The sequence below is a fragment of the Tenrec ecaudatus genome, chromosome 17 (genome assembly GCF_050624435.1).
Source record: "Tenrec ecaudatus isolate mTenEca1 chromosome 17, mTenEca1.hap1, whole genome shotgun sequence".
Taxonomy (NCBI): Eukaryota; Metazoa; Chordata; class Mammalia; order Afrosoricida; family Tenrecidae; genus Tenrec; species Tenrec ecaudatus.
Genome location: NC_134546.1, coordinates 52,499,592 through 52,515,607, shown reverse-complemented (window position 1 = coordinate 52,515,607; position 16,016 = coordinate 52,499,592). Strand labels below are relative to the sequence as shown.

The window sequence follows — 16,016 nt, the reverse complement described above, 5'->3', positions numbered from 1 at the left end:
CCCACTTGCTGAATTAAGCCCACCTGGACCTAGTTCGGGCTGCCCAGGTATAATGCCCACCTGGCTGGGAAAGGTGGGGAGGGGGGGCGGGAAACACGCACTGAATTGGAGCATGCCCATGCCCAGATAATTCTTCATAGGTGGCTAATGCTTGTCCGACTTTTCCACCTCACCTCCTGTAGCAGCCCTGTGCAGGCAAGGAAGGGGCAACCCGTCCCTGTTTGACTCCCTTACAAAGACCTCACAGAGGTGAGACTACAGAAGCGGGAGATGTGCATGTACGATAAAGGAGTTTGTAAGATTGGTTCTGGGCAGCCAGGGAACCACTGATAGGGCATGCCTCATGACCACGTGACCGTGTCCTCTGCCCATACTCTGGACATGCCAGGAGACCATTCGCTAGAGGGCGCCGTGCTTGGTGGAGTTGAGGAGCAATGAGAAAGAGGAAGGCCGTGAACGAGCTAGACTGACGCTACAGTGGGCTCGGCATAGGAACGATTGTGAGGATGGGGCAGGGCCAGTTGGCAGGACTGCATTCTGATTTGCACAGGGTCTCTAAGGGTCGGAACTGGCTCCATGGCACCAAACAAACTATCCCCGTGCAGTGAGCCCCATCTAGGACATAGCCATTCAAGCCCCTAAGGGACTGCCCCTCCAGAGATGTCTCAATTTCCCAATGGAGTCTGCCTGAAGGCAAGATTATCTACATTTGAAGGAATTCCATGGAGGCTTAATCTATGCGTGGACCCTGCAAATGTATTTTGGACTGTCCCTGTTGTACATAGCCCTCTGCAAACCAGGTCCTCAGCATTTTAAGATCTAATGCAACTTAAAACTAGTAAATCCATTACACATTAGCAAAATAACACTTGTATGAAAAATAACTTCACCCCCACTCCATCCACAAGTGGGCGAATGGTGGAGTATTGATTTACATTTTTCTAATCAAATCTGGGTAATGGAGGGCAGCTGGATTCTTACTGGCTTCTGATTTCAGTCCTTAGTGCGATCACATCATGTCATGTAGTCAGCGCTGCCTCCGTGGGTTAAGAGTAGAATTCCATAATCTGGTTGTCTAAACTGACTCCAGGTGGGCTTGAATTGCCATCTTTGGGCTGACAGACTAGGGCTTAACTGTTTGCAACTTCCCTCCAGGAGTGTATGGAAAACCCTGACATTTGGGAGAGGGTAAAAGCAAAAAAGGCAATTAATGATTTAGTATTAGGCAGATCACTTTTGCTTTGCACACCTGAAATGGTCTTGCAGTTCCCGGGATCATACTGTAGGAACCACACTGATCCAAAGGACTCATGCTTAGTTGTGTCACCAGCCAGTTTAGGTGTGAACACAGGTCCCAGAGCTCTAGCCAAGTGAGGACTTCTGTCCACCTCTGGACCTAGTAAAGTACACTGAACTTTGTCGTTTAATCCAAAGATGAAATAAATAGGGGAGAAAAAAGAAAATCTCAAAGCAGCAGAGCGGAGCCTAGATAGATATACCATACCCTGAGTCTTACTCTGGACTTTGAAAATCTGTAGTGAAAATATAAACACCAAAATTTTCACCAATGCAACTTCCAGATTTACAGTTAAATTACATTGTTTTCCAATGTATGGCACCAAAGTCATTCTCCCATTCAAAAACACCCAGCCACAATGAACAAACTCCGGGCTCCTGCCCCCATCCACTCGGACTCCTACCCTTCCTACTTCCCTCCTTCTCTGGTCTCTCTGTACTTGCTTGTTTCACACAGATATGGTCACACCGTATTTATCCTTTTGGGACAGATTTATGTCACTCAGCATGTCTTCCAGGATCATCCATGTCGTGGTGTGCACCGAGATGCAGTTCCCTTCATGGCCGCCCGATATTCCGCTGTCTGGACAGACACATGTTGGAGAGCGTGAGAAGGGCTGCACTGAACACCAGGGTGCAGATTTGGGTTCCTGCCTCCCCTTCTGGGCACATCCACCTAGGATTGGGGTTGGTTAGGTTTTTTGAGGAACTGCCAAATGTATGTTTTACATTCCCACCAGCCATGGGTAAGGGTTCCTCTCTCCCTAACCCAACAGGAACCTGTTGTCCAGTGTTGTCACAGTTATCTCATCAGGATTTGCTTCGCAGCTTCACAGTGGCTAATGCTGTGCAGTGGGTAGGAGCTCAGCTGTTCGCTGTGAGGTCAGTGGTCTGAAGCCACAATACAGTGGATCGTTTAATGTGGCTGCTCTAGCCACAAACAGCCTTTGTCACTCTCACCCCTGGCTACTGGTAAGAACAGGTGGGGGGAGTTGTAGGTGGTAGGGTCTCGCTGTGACTGCTCCCTGCTGGGTAAAGGACAGAATGGGTGTGGGAGAAGGGAACAGCAGGTGTACCAGGTCCACGTACGCTGGGTTCCTTAGCTTACTCTCAGGGCAGTCTGCTCTCTCTCTCCCCTACCTTACGAAACCCGAATGCTCCAACTGCACAAACTCAAAAGATACCTTAAGAACACTGTATGTCTGCTAGGGAAAAATGACAGCATCGTTTTTTAAACGGTTCTTTATTCATAAACTTGATGCAAGTTTACAAAATTGACTGTACATTGCGCCAAATAAATCTGCAATGAAAAATAAAAACAAACCAGAACACCCCAAAGCATGCCAAATGTGCAGCTGTCAATCTGTCAGCCATCAGGATATTGAAGAATTCAATAATGTATTCAAGATTTAGCCTTAGGTTTAAGGAACTTTAATGCTTTAAAGAATTCTGACGTGTCACTTTGTATCTGAGCAAGTGGCTATCAGAACTTTATACCAATGTAACCAAGTTGACAAGAAAGTCAGAAGGCCCTTACCGATAGGATTAGAAGAAATGAAAAAACGATTAATTCTCTCTGCTGTGGTTCAGAGCTAAAAGATGAATCTTAGAGCAAATTCGTAAGAAACACTTCTGAATTATGGTAATTAGTTTGTGCAGGAAAATGTGCTTCTAGGTTTTATTTTAAAAGTGCTTAATATCTAGAATTGACTTTTAAATCAAACTTGGGTGTATAAAAAGATCTATTACCAACCAACCAGGCCTGATTTAGGTAAGGCAATAAAATGGAACGACTTTAGAAAATAATTAACATCTGCAGAGGTCCTGTTTGTCTTCAATGAAAAAGCCACTGTTGTAAGCATGGCAATGAATTTTGAGTTTCCAAGTTAGATCGTGGCTTTTTGTACTGAACTGTGCAGTTTTTGCTTGAGGAATCTGTCTTTGTGCCAATACTTCAAGTTTATTAACTTACAAATGATTTCGATGTCCCCTTAATAAAATGGAACCATAAAATGACTTCATATTTTATAACTTCAAGCTCTATACTGTGGCTCTTCTCATAAGAAATACTGAATCAGCAAGAAGCAGATTTGACCCAGCAAGACTGGGTGCCCCTGTGGACATTGTACTTAACGACCCTTCATTGGCACTGTCTGGTTTTGCTGGACCTGAAATGTACAATCCAATTATTTCATATCTTCACATGGCCATAAAAATATTTAATAATTTGGCAATATAATAAAGTGGTTTTAGACACCCCCCCAAGCTACTGTGATTTAGAAGACCTTTCATGTTCTAAATCAGTATTAAACAGCAATTAAACTTTTATTGGCTTGAAATGAAACAATATATTTTGCAAGTCATCATAATCCATTGGCTCAATACAGGAAAATCACCCCAAACTTTAAGTAACCTGATGCTGACTTGCCTGCTTCCAAGGTTTCGCTTTTCAAGAGAGAGAGGTGATAAAAGTGGCCCGTCTGTGATTTATCTGGAAAAACACAGTGACGGCCCACTGCTCAGTCCAAGAAACCTAAAATGAGCAAAGTGAAAAGGCGGTAACTTGTACTGGATGTCAGTTGACAGGTTAGCCACTAAAATATCTATTAGCTAACGTCTTCGGGGCTGCTGTAATAGGGGCACTCAAAGCTGTGTCTGCATGTTGGGAAGAGTTTCTTTAAAGCAACATTGGTCCACACACATGACAGTCGACACGTTTAGCCATCTTCCTTTGGAGGAGTGTACCAACCTGAAAGAGGGGGAAACATGTTTAGAATACTTTTAATTCTTAAAGCAGATTAAGGTTAGCTACACTCTACCCATCATTTTAGTGTTTAAACTTATTGCAATAATAAATCTTATACTTGGGCTGGAAACCACCTTTTAGTATGTTCACAAAATGTAGTTCTTTTCTATGAATAAATCATACTTGAATTTTGAACGCATGCTCTCTTTTTTATTAATTGCTTTTCATAGCTAAAGAGGACTCTGTAATATTAAACTACAAGTTAGGTTTTATTTCCTATCAGCTTTGTATTTTAAGAGTAAACCTCTTAAAAGGACATTGTTTATGTAAGTGTGTATTTGTCTCTTAAGTGCCAGCCTCAAAATACTAACCCACAAACACCATCCTGGCATTTCTGAGTGAGACTGCAGGAGGCCATCTCAGCAGCACAGTGACTGCAAGTCGAGGTGTACGATCAAGATGAGCGGCAGACGACAAACTAGACTCCATCTCACCTGTTACCACAGACGTGCTCACAGCCAGCCACACATTCTCAAATACAGCACCTCTAGAATCTTTTTTGCACAGCATTGGTGATGTTTGTTTTAATTACCAATAAATAGTGGGAAGTGAAAGAAAAAAGTGTCTCCCGGCCTTGAGAGTAAGTACTATTTGGTCTGAAATCAGCAGTTTGAGCACAGCAAGACTTGTGAAGCCTACGCATGGTTTCAAGACATGGTACACTGGCTTCATTGAGCTAAAAAGTGGATACAAAGAAGATCCAGCCTTATGCTCAAGTTGGATCATTTCTCATTTCAGCTTGAAGTTTCTGTTTGAACACTGTTTGATTCCTTAAGTAGTAGTCATAGAGAAAGTGACAAGTTTGCTCTGTTATTATTAATAATCAAAGTCAGTATACAACACAAACCTGAAGCCACAGCTGTCATGCTTGTAGCTGTCACAGAATATTTTTTATGATACTTTATTGTTAATACTCTTAAGAAAATCCTTTGTTTGTTCTCTACCTGTCTGTTCCTGAGTGCACACAATTTCATGGTCACTGCTACAATGAGGATCTTCCTGGGCAGCACCTTTCGCTACAAAGTGCTACTCACAGACACACTGCCCCATTTCCCCTCACACAGCTGTCAACACAGATATGTCTACTCATAGACACACTGCCCCCATTTCCCCTCACACAGCTGTCAACACAGATATGTCTACTCATAGACACACTGCCCCCATTTTTCCCCCTCACAGAGCTGTCAACACAGATATGTCTACTCATTTTAGAGATGAGGAAACTGAGGATCAGAGGATGTATAAGACTTGCTCTGGGCCAAAGGGTTTATAAGTTTTCATTCCAGGTCTTATTGTCTTACTCAGGGCTGGAAACAAAAACAAAAATGTACACTATGAATACAGGCAAACTTTAAAGTAAGGCCAATAAAAGTTCGCGAATTTTGTTTTTAACTAATTTTATTGGGGGCTCCTACAGCTCTTACTACAATCCATACATATATCCATGTGTCAAGCACATTTGTACATTTGTTGTCATCATTCTCAAAACATTTTCTACTTGAGCGCTTGGTATCAGCTCCTCATCCCTCCCACCCCATTCCTCCCTAATGAAACCTTGATAATTTATAAATTGTTATTATTTTTTCATGTCTTACACTGACCGATGTTTCCCTTCATACACTTTTCTGTTCTGTAGATGATTATAATTGGTTCCCCCTTTCTCCCCCACCTTCCCCTTCCTCTCCTGATACCTTTACTCTCATTGTTGGTCCTGAGAGGTTTATCTGTCCTGGAGTCCCTGTGTTTCCAGCTCTGATCAGTGTACATGAGGTTGTGAGGGGGGGGGCAGCAAGAAGAGCGTCAAAGATCTAGAGGAAAGTAGTATGTTTCATCGGTGCTATACTGCACCCTGACTGGCCTGTCGCTTCCTTGTGACCCCTCTGTAAGGGGATTTCCAATATCTGCAGATGGGCTTTGGGTCTCCACTCCCCACTCCCCTTCATTGACATTGATCAGCTTTTTTTGTTCTGGGTCTTTGATGCCTGATGCCATCGATACCTCATGATCACACAGATTGGTACGCTTCCATGGGGACTTTGTTGCTTCTCAGCTAGATGGCTGCTTCTTTATCTTCAAGCCTTTAAGACCCCAGATGCTATATCTTTCGATAGCCAGGCACCATGAGCTGGCTTCACCACATTTCCTATGTGCCCATTTTGTCTTCAGCTATTGTGTTGGGAAGGTGAGCATCACAGAATGCCAGGTTATTAGAACAAAGTATTCTTGTGTTGAGGGAGTACTTGAATAGAGGCCCAATGTCTGTCTGTTACCTCGATACTAAACATATAAACATATGTACATAGTTCTATTTCCCTATCATTATATATATTTACATATGTATAGGCCTGTATTTAGACCACTATAAATGCCCTTTGCCCCCTAGTTCTTTCCTCTATTTCTTTTTACTTTCTTCTTGTCCCACTATCATGTTCAGCTTTCAACTGGGTTTCAGTAATTCCTCTCAGTTACATTACCCTTGATCAAGCCAAGTTCATGAAGATGTTAAAAGAAAGTTCCCCTCCCCACACTTAAAAAAATTACAATTCAAACATGCTTAAAGTATATACTGAAATTAGAACTACTTTTATTTGAATAGCTAAGGTATGTAAGCCTGTCATTAGCATTAAGTAATGACCTAACAGAAACAGCTCTTTCAAGATCCGGACTGCATTTACTCCACAAGAAGAACTCTAAAGTTACCTTTAACTCAACTTCTACTCCAATACCACACATTTCAAGTTTAGAACGTGATTCATTCCTTCATCTACTTAAATATCTTGAGGCTGAATAAAGCACAGCCCGTGTATCTATTGCCTCAATTTCTTTTTTGCTCTGGTAATAGTACATTGTATGAAATTAAAGCAGCAAACGAAGCATAAAACACAAGCACCAATAATAATATAAAATCACAAGTGGCAGTAAATATTAATTGAATCAAACATACCATTTTTCTCATGTATCTGTACAATGGAATTATATGACTGTTGGGCTCTTGCTAGATTATACTGATTCTGAAAGAGAATTATACATTTTAAATTAAAACAGTATACTGAAATGAAAAATCATTACATTATAAAAGGTACTGACACAATGTCACTGTGCTTAGAAAAATAAGAAAATTCAATTTTTGATACCTTGGTGTCAGCTCATTTAAATACATGGTAGAGGTAATTAAAACTCCAGCTCATTTTCTCCCTCCCTCATAAACCCTTGATAATTAATAAATGATTATTTTTTCATGTCTTATACTGACCGATGTCTCCCTTCACCCACTTTCTGTTGTTCATGCCCCAAGGAAGGGGTTATATATAGATCACTGTGATCAGTTTCCCCTTCCTCTCCCACCTTTCCCTTCCCCTCCAGGTATCGTTACTCTCATTATTGTTCCCCTGAGGGGTTTATCTGCCCTGGATTCCCTGTGTTTCCAGCTCCTAACTGTACCAGTGTACATGCTCTGGTCTACCCGGATTTGTAAGGTAGAATTGGGATGATAATTGGGGGGGGGGGGGGAAGCATTAAACAACTAGAGAAAAGTTGTATGTTTCATTAGTGCTGTATCGCACCCTGACTGGCTCATCTCCTCCCAGAGACCCTTCTGTAAAGGGGTGTCCAGTTGCCTAGAGAGGGGCTTTGGGTCCCCACTGCACTTCCCCGCATTCACAATGATATGATTTTTTTGTTCTTGGATGCCTGATACGTGATCCCGTCGACACCTGGTGATCACAGGTTGGTGTGTTTCTTCCATGTGGGCTTTGTTGCTTCTGAGCTAGATGGCCACTTGTTTATCTTCAAGCCTTTAAGACCCCAGACACTATATCTTTTGATAGCTGGGCATCATCAGCTCTCTTCACCACATTTGCTTATGCACCTGCTTTGCCTTCAGCAATCATGTTGGGAAGGTGAGCATCATGGAATGCCCGGTTAATAGAACAAAGTATTCTTGCATCGAGGGAGTACTTGAGTAGAGGCCCAATGTCCATCTGTTACCTTAATACTAAACCTATACATATACGCACATAGATCTATTTCCCCATCTACATATACAAATATATTCACATGTGTGCATGCCTGTATTCAGACCTCTGTAAATGCCCTTTGCCTTCTAGTTCCTTCCTCTAGTCCCTCTATCATATTCAGCATTCATGTGGGCGTCAGTAGTTCCTGCCACCTCGCCACTGATTTTGGATCACTTGCTGTTCCCTTGTCCCTGGATTTGTTAATACCCACGTCCTTTCCCCTGCCTCCCCCTCTCCCATGCCCCCCCTGGAACCGTCGGTCCCATTTTTTCTCCTCCAGATTGTTTATCCCACCTATCTTATCTAGATAGACCTGCAGACATAATAAACACAAAACATAAGACAGAGCAAAACAAAGCAACAGAACAACAAAAAACCAACAACCACAAAAAGAAAAGCCTGTAAATAGTTCAAGGTCTGTCTGTTGACCTTTAGGAGTGTTTTCCAGTAGAGTCTGATGGGGCGCCAAGCCCTGGCCCCAAAGTCTATTTTTGGTATTCCCCGGGGACTTCGTTGCTCTGTTCCCCTTGCTGTTGTGTTTTTCTCCCTTAGTGTTTGTTCAGTGTGGTGGGGTCAGCTCAGGCGCAATTCCCACACACACAGTGCCTTTTTTAAGAAATCAAAATTCTGGCTATATTTGTCGTGGCAAGTAAAACGAACTATAACATAATCACCATTTAATATATGATGGATATGTTCCATATTTCATAGAAATATTTTAATAGTAAACTCACACAGCATAAGTATATAAAGTATATTAAATGATCAACAAAAAACAGAAGGAAAAATTAAAAAAGCATTCTAAGTGAACTCCCCACCCTTCCATTCCTCTTTCCCCAAGTTAGCCACTGTCACCAGTTTCTTGCATACACCTTAAGACTATACAAGTGTTTCGGAGCTTCAGTTCTAACCAGTTTGAGCCTCCACAGCTTTCCAATCAATCTGACTACTGACTGACATTATAAAAGGCTTTGCTCTTAGACCAGCCCAGGCAGGGGCAGTTTTGCCCTAAGGACCTTGCCTGGAGTTGCCCTTCTTGGAACTTGAAAGTACTAGGGTCACAAAGGTCGGAGAGCACTTGAACCAATCTAAGTCCTTCTACTCCGCAGTGCCTACACGTGCCACTAAGGGTCCCTCTGTAAAGGGACCTGCCTGCAACTGCGACCAACTCATCCGACACCCGATCAAAATTCTGTGATGCAGTCACTTTGTTCTCCAGGTCGTTTGCGCAGACATGTAGTTGTGAATCCTTGGGACACCGTAATGACCTCATCCAGGTGATTAGTTTTTGCCTTTGCCTAGGCTCTGTCTGTTGAAGACATAATGGAGAGATCTCTACTTTAAGAATCTGGGCTCTCTTGCAACCCCCACCCCCAACCCCACCCCTAGCGAACGCTTATTCAGCTTGCTGTTATCAGCCACTGCCCCTTTTATTTAGTATCTCCTGTAACACCTTTTGTATGAGCTCACAGAAACTCAACCTTTCTCTCTTTAAAAATATTTTTTTCTTTCTCTTTTTAAGAACAGTAAAAGCTCCATTATAGGAATATCCTGTCATTTAATTGGCCTCCTTTTGCGGAATCATCTTACCCATATATTTGCAAAGTGTCAGTTAATTATTTCTGATTAGAGCCGCTGCATCAGAAGACACAGATGGGACTTACTTCAAAGCTTGTGGGAAGTCCCATTGGCTTTCCAATACCTGTCCTACACTTCGCCCAAGCCAACACCTGTTAAGAGGCCAGCCCGGTCACCTGAGAAGCCTGTCCCCTGTGGTGTGAGACTCTTAATTTGCTGTTTCCTTCACCTCCACCTCTTCTCGGTGGTCTCATATTTGTCCTTTTGTGGTTAATTTCCCTCAGCAGAATATTCTTCAGGTTCATGCATATCATGAGGTTTCATCATTGTTTTTTAGTATTCCACTGTATGTATGTAACAGAGTTTCTTTTATTTTTTTTTATTTTTAGATCATTTTATTTGGGGCTCTTACAGCTCTTGCTATAATCATACATCTACTGTAATGGAGTAACAGAGTTTCTTTAGCTGTTCTTCTACTGATGGACCTGTAGGTTGCTTCCATTTCCTTACTATTGTGAACAGCGCTGCAATGTACAGAGATGTGCATATATCTGTTCCTGCTAGGACTCTTACTTCTTTAGGACAGAAACCCAGGAGAGGGAGAGCTGATTGTGCAGAATTTCTAGTCCCAGTTCCTTGAGGTAGCGCCATACTGCTGTACAGTCCCAGTAGCAGAGTCTCACATACTTTGGACATGGTATTAGGAATCCCTACTTAGTCCCTGTGCTTGGTAAAGTGGAAGGGCAGCAAAAAAGAGGAGGGCCTTGACAAGATGGACTGACATAGTGGCTTCAACAATGGGCTCACACATAAAAACAATGGAGAAGATAGAGCAGGAGCAGGTGTCTCATTCTGTTGTACAGAGGGCCACCGGAGACCAGCAGCAGTGTGCAAGAATTCCAATCTCTCTGCAGGCAATACATAGTCTCTCCAGCATTTATTTTTTGTTTTGTTATTTTATGTTTTTCTTTGTCATCAATGCCGGTGGTAAGGTGGTATCTCGTCTTTATGTTGACTGACATCTCCCAGAAAGCTAATGATCAAGAAGTATTTCTTCGTTTGTTGGCCATTTGGATATCAATTACCTTCTAAGACAATTTCAACAGGCAAATATACTTAGCACTCAGATTTAACATTCCATATAAAGTTAGAAATGAGTTAAATGTAAAAAAAATTATATTGACATTGATTATCAGAATTAAAACATACATAGCCTTTTGGCTAAGATCAATAATAAAAATTAAAACATGTGGAGCTGACACCAAGTGTTCAAGCAGAAAGCAAATGTTTTGATGAGAATTATGATGGCAACATATGTACAAATGTGCTTGACACAATGGATGTATGTATGGATTGGATAAGAGTTGCACGAGCCTTCAATAAAATGATTTTTAAAAATTTAAACATGTAAATTAAAAAAAACACTCACATTGAAACGTATTATTACATGTGGGCAAGAAAATACTTTTAAAAAGCATAATGTCACTAAAGTGTTAATACTTCGAGGTAAGCAAATTACAGATGTTTTTAGTTAATTGCATTTTTGTCTACTTTACTATTAGCATAATTTTATCATTAGAAAAACAAAATTTTGAAGTTGTAAGTACATAGACAAAGGGAGTGCTGGTGACATGGTGGTTAGGGATTGGGACGCTAAGCATGAAGTCAGCAGTTGAAAGCCACTATGGGAAAAAGACGAAGTCCCCATTTTCAGAAACCCACAGGGGCAGTTCTGACCTGTCCTATAGGGTCACTATGAGTCCGAATTAATTCAATGGGAGTGAGTCTGGTGATTCTGGGTAAGTACCTAGTCATACTACCGTCACATTTTAAAAGGCTGAGGGGAACAAAAAAGATTTAAAATGCTGGTTTCAAATAGTTAAACAATTCACTAGTGTTCAATAATTAACACAAAATATTTCATTCCAGTGTTAATCACATGTTAAAAAGGTAAAAGTGAAGATTCATTAATTTATGGTATTAACTCATATTAAGATGTTTTTGTTTTAATGTTTTTCTATTTTTCACTTCATTTTTTCTCATTTTTATTTGTTTCCCTAAATCTACAAAAGGGTTTTTTTTTTTTTTAATCATTGTACTGGGGGTTCAAAGAACTCTTATCACAATCCACACATCCACGTGTCAAGCATATTTGTTGCTATCATCATTTTTTTTTTCATTTTTTCTAACCCTAACCCACTATCATCATTCTTAAAACATTTGCTTTCTACCTGAACCCTTGGCATCAGCTCCTGATCATCCTCCACCACCGCCCACCATTCCTTCCTCCCAAACCCTTGATAATTTATAAATTGTTATTATTTTTTTCATGTCTTATACTGTCCGATGTCTCCTTTCACCCACTTTTCTGTTGTCCATCCCCCAGGAAGGGGGTTATATGTAGATCACAGTGATTGGTTCCCTGTTTCTCCCCCTACATTCCCCTTACCCTCCTGGTATTGCTACTCTCATTATTGGTCCTGAGGGGTTTATCTGTCCTGGATTCCCTGTGTTTCTAGCTCTTATCAAAGGGTGTTTCAATACTGGGTGTTAAAAGAGTCCATATCATATATCCGATTTGGAACTAAAGAGCTTGTGGAAGGATTAATCAAATTAATATTTGATATTTACAACAGTAAAAAATTATACACATCATCTTTTACATATTCCCCAATTTTATTGGGAGCTCTACAGATATTATTTCATTTCCTTTGTAAATGCGAGTATGAACACATAATTTTATTCAATACTATATGAATAGACATTGAACCCAAAATTTAGGAAATCTTTAGGAACATCCAATTTAAATAAAAACCTATATAGGTTAGGATAATGTCCAACATACAAATTACAAAGCTCACAACTTCTTTGCATGTCTTTTTGTTGTTGTCAGGTGCCATCGAGTCAGACCCACAGCAACCGTATGTGCAACAGAACGAAACACTGCCCCGTCTTGCCCATTCTCACGATTGTTCCTGTGCTTCAGCCACTGGGGTAGCCACGATGTCAATCCATCTCATCAAAGCCTTCCTCTTTCTCTGCCCCTACTTTACCAAGTATGTTGTCCTTCTCTAGGGGCCAGTCTCTCCTGACCAGTTGCCTAAAGTATGCAAGACAGAGCCTCACCATCCTTGCCTCTAAAGAGCACTCTGGTCACACTTCTTCCAAAACAGATGTTTGTCCTTCAACAGTCCACGGTGTGTCAATACGCTTCTCCAGCAGGATAACTCAAATGCACCGATTCTTCTTTGGTTTCCCTTATTTTATGTCCAACTTTCACATGCATGGGAGGCCATCGAAAATAGCATGGCTTGGGTGAGGCTCACCTTAACCCTTAAAGCAGTAGTTCTCAACCTTCCTAATGCCGCGACCCTTTAATACAGTTCCTCGTGTGGTGGGGACCCCCCAACCATAAAATTATTTATAATTATAAAAGTTACTTCATAACTGTAATTTTGCCACTGTTCTGAATCGAGCGACCCCTGTGAAAGGGTCATTCGACCCACAAAGGGGTCGCAACCCACAGGTTGAGAACCACTGCATTAAAGTAATCACCTTGTTTTCTCACACCTTAAAGAGGTCTCGTGCAGCTGATTGACCCAATGCAATGCATGGTTTGATCTCAAGACTGCTGTTGCCATGAACGTTGATTGTGGATCCAAGCAAGATAAATACTTACCAAATTCAATTATTTTTCATTTATCAAGATGGAGTATATGTTGGTTTTTTTACATTGAATTGTAATCCACATTGAAGGCTGTAATCCTTGATCTTTGGCAGCAAGTGATTCAAGCCGTCCTCACTTTTAATAATCAACACTGTGTTGCTTAATCGCCGGTGGTTAAGAAGCCGTCCTCTAATCCTGATGCCACATGCTTCTTCATATAGAAGCAGATTCGCTGGGATTTCCTCAGAGACTGAATAGGTATGGTGAGAGAATCAACCTTGATGCAGACCTCTCCTGATTTTAAGCCACGTCGTTTCCTCTGTCAAAGTACTGCTGCAGCCGCTGCTGGATGATCTTCAGCAACATTTTGCTTCATGGGACTTCAATGAGACTGTTCTGTAGTCTGAGCATCTGTTGGTCACCTTTCCTTGGAACAGGCACGAATCTGGGTCTCTTCCTGTCAGTTGGCCAAGTGAAAGTCTTCCGAATCTTCTGGCACAGACGAGTGAGTGCCGCCAGGGATTCATAGCTTATTGAAACATTTCAATAAGTATTCCATCAATTCCTGAAGCTTTTTTTTTTTGGCTTTCAGTGCTGCTTAAACCGCTTCCTACAGCACCATTCTTTCCTGCTCATATTGGTTTTCTCCAGAAATGGTAGAATGTTGACTAGTTCTTTTTGATAGTGACTCTGTGTATCCTTTCCCTCTTCTCTTGATGCTTTCTGAATCATTCAATATTTTGCCCATATAAATGTTGATAGCTGCAATTAGTTATGGAAAAAATGTTTCTGAGATAGCACGTGAATAAAGACTAGACTCAATGGTGAAAAGCGGGGAACAAAGCAAAACTTGCTTGTTTCTAGTATTTACTCTGACAACTTGAGATCAACTAAAGCTCTGTGTGTCTCCGTTCCCCCTGTACGAAACAAGGGCAATCATAACAGCGAACGTTTAGGTTAATCTACGGGTTTAAGGGTATCCAGGCAGAAGGAGCTTGAGACCGGTGAGAGTTACACTAATAACACAGTCTCAGTTTGAGGACACTTCAAAGTACACACGATTTTCTACATGTTAAGACTGTTTAGTTGGGGGAGGGGGCTGTGGTGAAGAAGGGAAACTATGTCAAGGAGTCCAGGAAGAAAAAGAACGTTGGGAAATTGATTGTTACAGTAATTGTACAATTCTGCTTGATGTGACTGAACTGTGGAATGAAATTATATGATAGATATCCATTAACCCCATTAATAAGATAGTTTATTAATAATCAATTAAATTTACATACATGTATATCTGTAAGCCAAAAGTGACTAAGGAAATATCAAATTAATTAGATGATTAGGAATGGATACCTTTCATTTCGTCAGGCCTTCTGCATTTGCTGTAGGTCACTTGTCAATGTTTTTATTGTTTCAAGGAAACAAATCAAGTGAAAAAAATTGTTTAAAAAATATCCTATGAGTCGAGATGAGAAGACATATCAGAAGGTATCATAGTAAATGTGAAAATTTACCTTATTTGCTCCAAACTGCACTCGGGCTTTGCCTTTGACTAAGGTGGCGTTGATCTGCATGATGACAGACTCTATTGAGTAGGCACTACTCCAGCCCTAGGGAAGAAGAAGATCTGTCTCTAGCACACAGCGGTATCCTGAGTCCCACGGGGGGCAGTGTAACAGATGGCACAGGTCAACTTGCAAGTAATGTTAAGAAGGTTGTAGTGACCAGGAAAAGTAAAGCTAGCTGCAATTCCAAATTTTGCAAAAAAAGATAATATAATAATAATCACCGTAAACGCTATCTAACCCAAGCATATTATAAACCTTAGACATTATTCTTTTTTGAAAAAATAAACATCACTCTTAATATCTCTCCTAGCACAGCTCAATATAAGCACTCAATAAAATGTCACTTTTGTTTATTAACTTTAGGTTGAAAATTCAGCACTTAAGGAAAAGAGTTACCTGTTTTGTGAGAAGCTCCATGCACAGTGCGCCTCCGCCCAGAACATACCTTGAAAAGGATGAGCAAAACTGTTATCTCATTAGTCCTTATTATTTTTTGTGGTGATGACTATACAACTCTTTCCAACATACTTAACTACTTAATTGTATCATACATGAAGAATAGGTCAATAAAATGGTTAAAAATAAATTGCTATGGAGCACCAATTTCTACTCTGACACATGTACATCAAACTGACTCCACGGCAGTTTGTCCACTCTGCTGCCATTGCCTGGGGATGTCCTCGGAAAGTGACTTAGCTCGGTATCCACCGTCGGGGGGACAAGCGCTCTGGCCAGCTAGCAGTTATTTTATCAGGTTGGCAGGGTAATGGGATTCGGGGGACAGCACAGGTGCAGGGAGTAATTCAAGGTCTGACAAGATAGTGCACATTTCTTGCTAATCGGGCTGGCAGAGTTTGGAGACATCCAAGAGTCAAGGTTATTTGGAGGGCCGGGAGAGGGAAGAGGAGAAGGGGGCCTAACTCAGCACCATCTTCCCAGAGGTGTCCAACAAGGGCTCTTTTCTAAAAAGAACGTTGTGCTTCTGAAAATTTATCTGCCATAAAATTATACAGTCAGGAAGTTTTTCTTTGACAATGGCACCGATTTTATTCTGTCCATAAAATGAACATCTGCATTGTATTTTACGG

At 41.1% G+C, this 16,016-nt stretch overlaps 1 protein-coding gene across 1 annotated transcript in view; it reads right to left on the bottom strand.

Annotated features, from left to right (window-relative positions):
• Positions 1–3,602: 3,602 nt before the first annotated feature.
• The window catches only part of UBE2Q2 (ubiquitin conjugating enzyme E2 Q2), a 71,900-nt gene continuing 59,486 nt past the window's right edge, over positions 3,603–16,016 (bottom strand). The window contains exons 10-13 of the mRNA XM_075535252.1: positions 15,325–15,373; positions 14,875–14,970; positions 7,047–7,113; positions 3,603–4,045 (exon numbers count right to left, since the gene is read on the bottom strand). Of these exons, the coding sequence (XP_075391367.1) occupies positions 4,014–4,045; positions 7,047–7,113; positions 14,875–14,970; positions 15,325–15,373 (244 nt within the window). The 3' untranslated portion in view covers positions 3,603–4,013. The remainder of the gene's footprint in view (positions 4,046–7,046; positions 7,114–14,874; positions 14,971–15,324; positions 15,374–16,016) is intronic.